This window comes from Sinocyclocheilus anshuiensis, unplaced genomic scaffold (genome assembly GCF_001515605.1).
Source record: "Sinocyclocheilus anshuiensis isolate Anshui unplaced genomic scaffold, SAMN03320099.WGS_v1.1 scaffold491, whole genome shotgun sequence".
Taxonomy (NCBI): Eukaryota; Metazoa; Chordata; class Actinopteri; order Cypriniformes; family Cyprinidae; genus Sinocyclocheilus; species Sinocyclocheilus anshuiensis.
This window is the reverse complement of record NW_015551041.1, coordinates 677,246-689,702: the sequence shown is the minus strand read 5'-3', so window position 1 is coordinate 689,702 and position 12,457 is coordinate 677,246. Positions and strand designations below refer to the sequence as shown.

At 34.4% G+C, this 12,457-nt stretch overlaps 1 protein-coding gene across 1 annotated transcript in view; it reads right to left on the bottom strand.

The window, feature by feature from the left end:
- Positions 1-12,457, bottom strand: part of LOC107661459 (dedicator of cytokinesis protein 4-like) — an 82,244-nt gene that overhangs the window by 25,494 nt on the left and 44,293 nt on the right. Inside the window, exons 18-22 of the mRNA XM_016451049.1 lie at positions 9,546-9,643; positions 9,348-9,431; positions 8,107-8,207; positions 2,900-2,981; positions 830-1,000 (exon numbers count right to left, since the gene is read on the bottom strand). Coding sequence (XP_016306535.1) covers positions 830-1,000; positions 2,900-2,981; positions 8,107-8,207; positions 9,348-9,431; positions 9,546-9,643 — 536 coding nt within the window. The remainder of the gene's footprint in view (positions 1-829; positions 1,001-2,899; positions 2,982-8,106; positions 8,208-9,347; positions 9,432-9,545; positions 9,644-12,457) is intronic.

Below are 12,457 nucleotides of genomic sequence, written 5' to 3'. Positions count from 1 at the left end.
TATATATATATACACATATATATATATATATATATATATATATATACACATATATATATATACACATATATATATATATATATATATATATATATACACATATATATATATACACATATATATATATATATATATATATATATATACACATATATATATATACACATATATATATATATATATATATATATATATACACATATATATATATACACATATATATATATATATATATACACACACATATATATATATATATATATATATAGCCACACATCAATTCTAACTCTTGAACCAGTGTATACTTAAAAGGTTTGGGGAAAGAAATTAAACCTTTTATTCAGCAAGGATGCATTAAATTGATTAAATGACAGAAAGCACTTTTATATTGTTATATTAAAAAAAAAATCTAATTCAAATGCTGTTCTTTTGAACTTCAAGGAGCTGAAGAATCATTTGACACTGAAAACTGGAGTAATGGCTGCCTGAAAATTCAGCTTTGCATCACAGAAATAAAATACATTTTAAAACGTATTCAAAACAGTCCTTTTATATTGTAACAATATTTCACAATATTACTGTTTTTAATGTATTTCTTATTAAATAAATGCAGCTTTGATGAGAACAAGAGACTTACGAACCCCAAACTTTTGAAAAGCAGTGTAAGATATGATTAATTTGATCTTAGCTGAGGGGGGGGGGACCACTTCAGGTTGTAAAAATGCAATGGTATGCTGGTGTAGTATGCTCAAGTGCTAGAATATTGCTTTCTCATCACTCAGTACAGTACACATTTTTAAATCTACAGGCTTGTGTGTGTGTCTCTCACCTGTGTGTGTGTGATGGGGCTGATGCCTTTACTCTCATGTGACAGGAACAGGTGGATGGACTTGAAGAGTTCGTGAACAGAGCAGCGAAATTCCTCCTCGTTCTGGCCTCCGGTGGCCGCTGCGTACAGACGCCTGGACTGCACAATGTACTTAAACAAGTACTCAGATGCCTGCAAGCATATGATATCAAACAACTGTTATTGAAATAAACATATCATGCAAAACATAATGCAATGCAATACGATGATGATTGAGAGATGTACAAATAAATGTTTCTCAAAACCTGACACTGGCATTTTATCATGATTTTTCTAAAAAACAGAGTATGGATAATCAAGTAAATGTACAGTAAGTTGCTTAAGTCCAGTAAATATTCATCTTGAAATATTAATAACAATATAAAAATTACTCTTATGTTTACCTTTTATATTACAAATATACTAAAAGGCATTTTACTTGCTAAAAAATATAAACTATCAATCAGACGACAGAAGACGTAGTAGAGACAACACATTTTTCAGCAAAGTTTTGAACATGTTGAAAATTTACAGGCAGGCCTTTTTTTATTTAACATACTGAAGATAATGGGATGCATAAACTGTTTATTTACTATTTTTAATAAATAAATAAATAAACTGGAAGGAAGGAAGGAAGGAAGGAAGGAAGGAAAGTCAAACCTGGAGACATTGTGTGAAGTGCATTTTCCGTTTTTTTAAATATTTTAATTAGAAAGAGCAAAAACACCAAAAGATGAATGGCACACATTGTGCCCAAAAAGGTTTAAAAGGGTTCAAGGTAAGAAATTGGGAATTGCTTTCAAATAACACCTTTGAAGATTGTAAACGCGCGTGGATGCATTTGGAGAATGAGCCTGGTGGTCCCACGGCAGGTCATGAAAGCAAAATGGGCAAATGAACAAAAGAAAAGACCGAATGTTTATAGCTTAATTGCATGATGGGTAAGAAAATAACTTCTGTGGGTGAGAGAGGCTGGAGCGCTAGAACAGATGCATCAAGGGTATTCATAGCTGCTGGGGAGGAAGCTCAGAAGATCAGCAGGGGGTGAGGTTTAACCCCGACATGATGGGCCGACAGAGAGAGAGATAGGGTGCATATGTTTCCTCATAGATTTGCATACATACTGTAACACACATCCTAGGGGTGTAACGGTACACGTATTCGTACCGAACCGTTACGTTTTTTTGTCTGAGCCGTGACGCCCCGCAGATTTGTGCTGAGTGGAGCGCGAGTGAACGCGATCATTCCTTCCTCTGTACTACTAGTTTTAACGCGAATAAACATGACTGAACATCTCATGCCTCATGTAATTGCTCAATCAGTGTTTTTCAACCGCGGAAAGACATCAACAATATAGCGTGGAAATAAAATGTCACGTAGCATTTAATTTTTCCTCAGCAAGTCATCAGTGTCCACAGCTCGTTAGTTCACTAGAGAAATTAAGTCTAGAGAGGAGCATTTTGCAAAATATTACACCATATACTCATTATATTTTACTAAACCTGTTAGTCTTAATTACTTAATGTACAGTATGTTTAAATTAATCTGTTATGAAACATGCTATGACAGCCATTGTGTAATTGAATATATTTGAACAAATAGCTTAGAAATTGTATTATTTATAAGTTAATTTAAAAACTGCATTATGTGCAATTTACATGTCTGCATACAATTTTTTTTGTTTTTTTTGTTTTTTGTTTTTTTAAGTTGAGTGTTGATCATCTATTTAAAAATAAATAGCAATTAAATTTAAGTTTGGGTTAAGTTGTTAGGCCTAATTGTAACCTTATAATGTAAAAGGGCTCCCTATAGTTTTAAGCATAAGCTGAGGTAGATTTTTATCACTAAGAAAATTTAAACTATAATTTAATGTATTTAAAGAAAGAGCAACTTGTTCAGTAAACCATAAAAAAGTTTAGTTTTTCCCCCTGCTGTACCGAAGTCATACCGAACCGTGACGTTAAAACCGAGGTACGTACCGAACTGTCATATTTGTGTACCGTTACACCCCTAATACATCCTGAATGAAGCATAATATGTTAGTGTTCTCACCTTCAAAACCTGCTGGATCTGTTCCTGGTGCTCGGCATCAATGATACGATCCACATACCACTTCAACACACGGATCAGATCCCTGCAGACACAAGCCGTGAATATCAGACATCAAGGGCGATGTTTGTTTAACGCTATGTATTTATGTGTGAATGCTGTATGTTTCTGTTTGTCTTGCAGGGAAAATGCATCATATCACAAATTATTCATAGGCAGCGCTCAAGATTTTATAGATCATCTAAAATGACATCTGCAGGTAAAAGAAAAATGCATGGGAAAATTTTTGCATGCTCATGTTACAATATTTGGTACCTTTACGTTTTTTATGTTTGTTTGTTTTTATTCTCTAGTTTATATTTTAGTTATTCACTTAGTTTTAATGGAGAATAAAGGTTTACACTTCTGATCAAAAGCCTGGGGTCAGTACGATATTTTTTTATGTTTTTTAAATATAATATAAATGGCTTTCTCAGTAAATAATGATAAATGTGATTAATCGTAATTTAATTTGATGATCTGACATATTTACATTATATTACATAAAACTCAATTCAAAATGTAAATAAATTAACAGACCTAGGAAAAGTATTATTTTAAAATAAACATACATTGTCGTTCAAAAGTTTGAGGTCTGAAGACGTTGTAATATTTTTGATAGAAGTCTCTTATGTTCACTAAAAATGTTATTAAATATACAGTAAAAACAGAAATATTATTGTAACTTAAAATAACTGTTTTCTATTTTAATATATGTTAAAATGTAATTTATTCCTGTGATGGAAAAGCTGAATTTTCAGCATCATTACTCCAGTCCTCAGTGTCACATGATCCTTCAGAAATTATTTTAATATGCTGATTTGTTGCTCAAGAAACATTTGTTGTGCTACTTAATATTTTTGTGGAAACCGTGATAAAAAAAAATTCAAGTCTTTAATGAATAGAAAGTTCAAAATAACAGCATTTATTTGAAATGAAAATGTTTTGTGACATTTTAAATATCTTTACTGTCACTATTGATCGCAGTATTAAAAGTATTAATTAAAAAAATCTTACTGATCCCCAAACTTTTTAATGGTATAGTGCATTTTGTTTAATATTGTTAGTACAGGTTTTTTTTTTTTTGTTTTTGACCAAATTTTTTTTTTTACACTGCTAGTTTTTGTCTTCACAATATTATTACTGCATTTAGAATTAACACTAATATATTTGATATTAGTTGTTCAGTGCCCAAATTTAAAGCTATTCCTAATTTCGGATTTGTATGGATGTTATTCCAGGGTGACCAAGGATTATGTCCTACTCAAGTATATGAAGTAAATCTGACACATGCTTTACAGTATATCTTAAAATGTGCTCATGCTGTTAATAGGTTTTGTAAGGTTTTGAAACTGATCACCAGAATCAGCGGGCGCTGGCAGGTTGAATGTTTTTACAAGACCAATAAAGGTCCTGTTTATCCCATAAGGGGACTTACACACTCAAGCGATGAAACATCTGAGATGTTAAGTGATGGTGATAATTAATCAATGCTGTTAGAGTGCACAGGTCTTCATGAATACTTGATGCAGCCGCCAGGACACTTTGTAAACAGACTCTGAGCGTTCTGGGTTAATGGTCTCTGTTGCCAATAACAACTCATTCAAATTGTTTAAAACATCCTTAGGGTCCAATCCACCAAGATCTGTGTCAGAAGGACTGTGCTTCTGTGGATGGTGTGTACAGTAGGTCAAAATCTGGGAAAACCTGAGAAAAAGATTGAGGCTAGTTTCCTTTTGGTTAAACTTTAGTTTTTTGCTGCATTGCTTAATTTATAAAGTGAGATGTTGTGATTAATAACAAATGAAAAATAATTGGAGGAAAACTGGGTCTTTTACGAGGCTCTTGTTGATTTTGGAAGCCCAGGAGAGTAAGTTGGCCGTAAGGAGGAAAATGTTAACATTCCCAGCATGGGATTGCAATTAATGTTAACCATGGCGTAATACCAGCTCTCATTCCCCCCTACAGATTTCATTTAAAATCCAATTAAATCTTAATTAAACACACTGTAGCACCTCACTAATTTTAAGATATGTTGTGATTGTGCTAAAATCAACTGCCTTGAAAATATTACAGAGTCCAAAAATATTAACCAAGAACTGTACCTTTTTAATATTATTTATCCTATTAATATTTACAAGGATCTGACTGTTAATATGAATATATTGGCTGAACTACACAGCCCTCAATTCAGTTTGATTAGACTCAATTTTGTTCTGTTGTGTTTGTTTTGTTAAAAAACATTCTGTTCAGTTTTTCTGTTCTTTTCGGTTTGATTAAATTCATCTTGGTTCATCTTGATTCCATTCAAATTAGTTTTGTTTAATCTTAATCCGTGTATCATTCGATCATTCGTTTTTTCCACGTGTAGAAATCGAATATTCAAGCTGTTTATTCATTTTTCCACCCATGAACGAAAAACGAAAATTTAAGCTGAATTCTCGTTTCTCGTTTTTTTGGAAAAAAACAAACGAAAAAGGAGCCGTTTTCTCATTTTTCTACTTTCAGTATTAAATCAAAAAACGAATGATCGAATGATACACGGATTAATCTTGGTTCAGTTCAGTTTGTTTCTGTTTAGCTCAGTCTGTTCTGTTCTGTTCTGTCGATTCAATTTGATTCAATTCAAAGTGATTCAAATCGGTTCAGTTCAGTTTTTTTCTTTGATTTTTGCTTTGATTAAATTGAATAGAATTTAGCTTTGTTCAGCTAGAAACAACTCAATTTGATTTAGTTTTGTTTGATTAAGTTTAGCTTGGTTTAAATCAGTTCAACTCATTTTGTTTAGTTCAGTGAGTTCTGTTCTATCAGTTTAAATCTGTTGTTACATTTGATTAAATTGTGTCCTGTTTCCAGATTCAATATGATTCAAAATGATTTAGTTTAGCTTTTTTCTGTTCTGTTTTAAATTTGATTTAATTTTCTTTAATTCAGCTTTGTTCAGATAGAACCAATTAATTTGATTAAGTTCAGCTCATTTCAGTTCAACTCGGTTCAGTTACATATGTTCTGTTCTATCAATTAAAATCTGTTCAGTTAGAAAAGATTGGCTTTTTTCACCTAGATTGTACCATAAATTACATAAAACAGACCTCTTATTTCACACTACTTAAATAGTGTTGCAAATGTGAATACTACTATGTGACCTTAATTGTTTATTCACTAGTGATAACAGCAGTAAATAATCTGTCAACATCATCAGCTACATTTACTTCAGAGGCTTTAGGAATACTGACACACAGTTTGAACCCAGCGGCTCAGTTTTTTCACTATACCCTGAGAAAAACAGGCCCTCATCACCACAGTATCCATCCTGACTGCAGATTAACCTTAGTGTGTCTTTGAGCATGCTGGGAGAAACAGCGCTGTGTGAAGATGTGTGTGTGTGTGAATGGTTACAAAGCAAATAACATTACACTGAAAATAGGCTGTGAAAAAAACCCTGTCTGAAATCCACAGGGAACATATCAACCGGGATTTCCTTGGCTCTTTTGAAGCACAATAGTTTGAAATAATATGTAAACATACTCTTGACACGCACAATGCAAAAATAATAAAATAAAATAAAACAAAATCAAATCAAAAAAATAAAAATAAAATAGTTTGAATGTAGGCATCACGACATCATAAGAAATTTAAACATACGCTTAATGCAAATAATGCAAAATAAAATAAAATAATGTGAATTTAGCCATCACAACATCATAACAAATGTAAACATACACTTAATGCACATAATGCAAAATAAAATAAAATATAACAAAAATATGTTTGAATTTAGGCATCACAACAAAAAAAAAAAAAAAATAAATAAATAAATAAATAAAATAAAATATAAAAACGAAAAAGAGAAAGAGGGAGCGAGAATAGAGACCAAGACAGACCAAGACGTTGTGAGACAGAAACACGGGACAGCATTAAGGGACTGGGTGACGGGAACAGCACGAGAGTGAGTATTTAGCAAGCCGCCCACATCCACCTCAACTCTGACATGATGCTCCACACCTCATTACAGAAGAGAAACCACATCACTGCCCACACACAACAACACAACCACACGCCTCATTACTGACAGACAGCATGGCCAGAACACCACACACACACACAGAGCACAGCCAAACATGACAGGGAAAGAGAGAGACAGAAAGCAGAAGGTTCAGAAGAAAAAGAGAGAGCAGAGGTTAAAACCAACATTAGGAGGAATAGAAAGACAAAGAACAACAAAAAGTCAAAAGAGGACTTTTGAGGAGCATCGACCTATTGAATTATACTTGAGATCTGAAAAACTATTTGACAACACACATTACCTTCCTGACCACACATACAGTGCAAAAACGGCATTGTCAGTAAAATGAAACAGGTTATGACAGATGAAAGCAAGACTACGCTGTGTTTTGCATCTCCCTCTGTGCTGACAGGACCTAGAAACTCAGAGAAACTCCACGGGTTACAGTATACAACGCCTGGAGCTCAACATAAAACACCTTTTATCTTTCTACGATACCAAACACAACGCTCCCAAAAGCATGACATGCAATTTCAGATGAACACCACAGGAGTTCTAGGATTTTTTGAGTGTTTCAAAACTCATAAAATTCTCTGACGCACAATTTTTACATGTGTAGCATGTATACTAGGGCTGGGAATTGCTAGATCTCCCGATTCTATATTGCGATATTTAGCTGTCGTTTTGATTTCTATTGCAATTTAAGTATATACGCAATTTGTATAAATGCATTTTGGCTCTCGATGTCCAGGATGTTGATTTTTGTTTAAATACTTAAAATATATATTTATTACAAAAAAAAGTGTAATTATAAATGTACGGCTTAAAAAATTCAACCAATGCTAACAACTCATTTAATAGCTTCAAAAATACAAATAAAAATTCAAAGGGCTTAAGTTACTAACATTTTCCAAAAAAAAAGCAGTGAGCGAGGTTTCTCTTTTTCACCAACATTAATGATGTTTGATTATTCTTTATATCTTTAGGTTGCAAGACTTTTATTTTGATATTAATATGTCTTGCCCCCAATCCGTTTTGACAAAGTTCACATTGTACATGAATTTGAATTTTTTTCATTTTTTAAAAGCTGCAGAATGTTTTTTAACCAATGACAATTTAAAACCATTTGTCTTATAAATCGTGATTTGTAACCCCTAGTGTTTACCTGTAGGAAAGAGCACCAGCAAAGTGGTTCTCGATGTAGCTGTCCATTACAGGTTTGAAGAGCTGGAATTTGCTGTCCTGCAGCAAATTTATAACATGCACCTGAGGAGAAAATTAAAATCATCACTTCAGTGAAGCATATCCATAGCAAAATTATTAACATAATTTAAGCTAAATAAGTCCCTTTGGCTTTGGCAGAGTTTATTTTGAATTACTGAAAAGCAGAATCAAGAACAGCCAAATCACTTTCCAAATCACATATAAGTGTACCAATCTCTGGTGAATCAATCATGCGGCAGACGCAAATATCAGTAGTTGACCAATCAACCACTAAGGAATTAACAATTAAATGAATCAAGTCTGCGAATCATCCGTCAACATATTAACCATTGGTGAATCAATCACGAACAAATCAACCATTGGCAAATCAACTGTTAATGTACATTATCCAGCCTATTATACTAGTTTAATCATATGATATGAGGACAGGAGTTATAGTAAGAGAAGTCTAAGATGAGATAAGATGAATTAACTCTGGTGAATCATATGGTAGTAAATCAATTATTGGTGAATCAACTGGCATCACATCAACCATTGAGACCATTGAAACAAACACTGGTGAATCAACTGTTCAAATGGTCTATGAACCTTTTAAGGTGCCATTTCCATGATGGATTTAAATTATTTTATGTGAAAAGGAGAAGGCCATGGACTATGACACATAAAATAGCACAGCTATGTAGAAAATCGGTTTGCCCAAGACAACAATTGTTTTTAACAGACTGAAGAATGCAGCAAATGATCAATCAGAATCAGGTATTCCAGAGAACCGTGTAAAAAGTAAAGTTACTGTACAAAACACTTCCTACGCAGCCCTAAAGAACGCTCAATCATGCAGAGTTTATTTAAAATCTGCTTTCTGATCTAGAAGTACTTTATTCTGCCTGAAATAAAGAGGATGTGAGGACAGGAGTTGGATTATAGCAAGAGAAGTCTAAGATGGATTTTATGAGTTGCCATATTTGGCATGTAACCGTGGAAACACAGTGCAGGAGAGATGAGGAAAGCATCTTGTACTCATTAACGGCAAGAGACCGTCTCCTTGCGGAAGAGATGGATGAATTTGTACGAGTTCGCAGTCAAAATATGTAGAGTATCTGTGGAAACTAGAAACTTGAGAGCATTGCAGTGTCTACATTTCATACATTCACATTCATAAGGTTTGAACAGGGCATCACTCACCAGGCAGTCAAACACTTTTAGTCCATACCGCTGTGGACTCTCGTCTAAAATCCCAAACAAGGTGTCCAGAGTGTCCTGTAAAAACTATACAGTGACAATCAATTGTTATAGAGAGACAAAAAAGTTATTTTTGGGAAATATTCTATGCTCTTTCTGCAGTTTCAGCGGTAAAAGCAAGTTGCTGTATGTGGTTTATACCTTAACAATTTCAGTGCCATCAATGTCCTTCAGTTTGGAGAGGCAGTCAATGATTCTGTCCGGATGGACTCTCCATTTCAGCAGGTCCAACATGTCACCTGAAAACAATATAAGAAACATGCACTTTTGAATAGAAACTATTTAAATTGCGTTATTGATAAAGTGGCTGAATCAGTCTTTTGGCAGATACGTTAAATCCACTGGCAGAATAAACATTAATGAATCAACCACTAGCGAAATAACAATTAACAAATCAAATGCTGGCAAATCAACCATTTTTATATCAGTAGTTTCCTAATAAACCATTGAAGAATTAACAATGACCAAATCAGCTGTCTGCAAATAAAATGTTGATGAATCCATTGTTGACAAATCAATCGTTGATTAATCCAACACTGGCAATTCAACTGCTGGTGAATCAAATGTTGCTGAATCATTCACTGGAGAATCAACTAGGTGAATCAACCATCATCAATGGTGAATCAGCTGTTGGTGAATCCACTGGTACCAAATCAAAAACTGGCGAATCAACTGTGGGTGAATCAACCATCATCGATGGTGAATCAACTGTTGGGTGAATCCACCGGTACCAAATCAAAAACTGGTGAATAAACTGTAGGTGAATCAACCATCATCAATGGTGAATCAACTGTTGGTGAATCCACTGGTACCAAATCAAAAACTGGCGAATAAACTGTGGGTGAATCAACCATCATCACTGGTGAATCAATTGTTGGTGAATCCACCGGTACCAAATAAAAAAACTGGCGAATCAACTGTAGGTGAATTAACCATCATCAATGGTGAATCAACTGTTGGTGAATCCACTGGTACCAAATCAAAAACTGGCGAATCAACTGTGGGTGAATCAACCATCATCGATGGTGAATCAATTGTTGGTGAATCCACCGGTACCAAATCAAAAAACTGGCGAATCAACTGTAGGTGAATTAACCATCATCAATGGTGAATCAACTTTTGGGTGAATCCACCAGTAACAAATCAACGATTGGTGAATCAACTGTAGGTGAATCAACCATCATCAATGGTGAATTAACTGTTGGCAATTAATTGGTCCCGAATCAGCTATTGGCAAATCAACTACTGTAGATCAATTAATTATCATCAATGGTGAATGAACTGTTGGCGAATTCACCGGTACCAAATCAACAACTGGCAAATCAACTGTGGGTGAATCAACCATCATCAATGGTGAATCAACTGTTGGGCAAATCCACCGTTAACAAATCAATGATTGGCAAATCAACTGTAGGTGAATCAATTGGTACCGAAATATTGATTGGCAAATCAACTACTTTAGGTCAATCAATCATCATCAATGTTGAATCAACTGTTGGTGAATCAGTTGGTACCGGATCGATGATTGGTAAATCAACTACTGCAGATCAATCATCATCATTGTTGAATCAACATCTGGCAAATCAACTTTTGGCAAATCGGCTGGTACGAAATCAACCATTTGTGATTCAACTGTAGGTGAATCAACTGTTAGTAAATCAATCACTGTTGAATCAAATATAGGTGAATCAACCATCATCATTAGTCTATCTACCGCTGGTGAATCAACTGGTACTGAATCAATGACCGGCTAATCAACTACTGTAGGTGAATCAACTGTCAACACTAGTGAGTCAACCACTGGGAAATCAACTGTACGTTAATCAAGCGTCTTCATATCAATCACTGGTGAACTTTTAGGGGGGCTTCCAAACATTTACATTAAATATGTGGGATAGCTACATATGCAAGAATGACAAAGACATTCAACTGAATACTTAAACTTACAACTTGACAAAAGTGGCTTTGTCTATAGTTCATACATCTCACCGATATAGTTCAAAGATCAAGCTCAATATAAACAGGTAAACTTTAAAAAGCCTGAAGCTTAAGACTGAGTATAGATGCAATATAAACGGAATCTAACTTGGGTTCAGTGCCTTCAGTTAAATAACAGCCAGATGGCCGTTGATATGTGTGCAGTAGGGCAAAGGCGCGGCAGAGCCACAGAGACACTGGGCGAAGCTCCAAGGTCAACAGAGGCAGGTGTGGGCTCAGCCCGCTGTGATCTCCGGTCCAAACGCAGACCTCTCTGTTTTCTGCCACTGTTACCATGACATTCACCTGCTGAAGGGCTCAGATCAATATATCACAATATCAAGGTCATGATGCAGACGGGGCCATATGGCACAGAGAGAAGGTATTTCTGAAATCACCGCTCTCTAACAGACATCAGACTGGATGGGATAGATCTGAGATCTTGACTGAGACAATCATTTCCATTTTACATTTACTTGCTAGAAATTTTTTATTGTTTGTGTTTTGTGTTTCTTCTAGGGGTGGCCGATATACTGGTAGACACAATTAACCGGTAGAAATGTGTCAACTGGTAGAGATTTTCGACTATCATCTCTATCGCGGTTACACGCTCACGTGACGTTGCTGTGCTACGTGGTCACAAAAAAACTAAACCGAAAATTCTGGATGTACTTGAATCAAACCGGTTTGTTAAAAATGCTTTTTAATAATTATTTATTACTTTATTAGATAATATGAAATAATTTTGTAAGACTTGTAAGTTAACTCAATAACTTTTATTTTACTAAATTTAAAAAAATACAAGCCATTTAAATAACACCACTTTTATTGAAAGTAAAACAATAAAATTGGACAGAAAATATATTAATATTAAATGAATCAGAATCAACAGAATCAGATTTAACTGATTTTTTTTTCTGAAACCTTGAACGGCTAAATACAAACTTTTATGTGTCAAAATGCCCATATTTGTAAGTATCCTCATAAACACAGTAATTCACGTCTTATGTGAAAGCAAACAGCTGAGAAAGGAAACATGTGTGACAGTATATTGGATCCGGGCAGCTCTTAAAGTG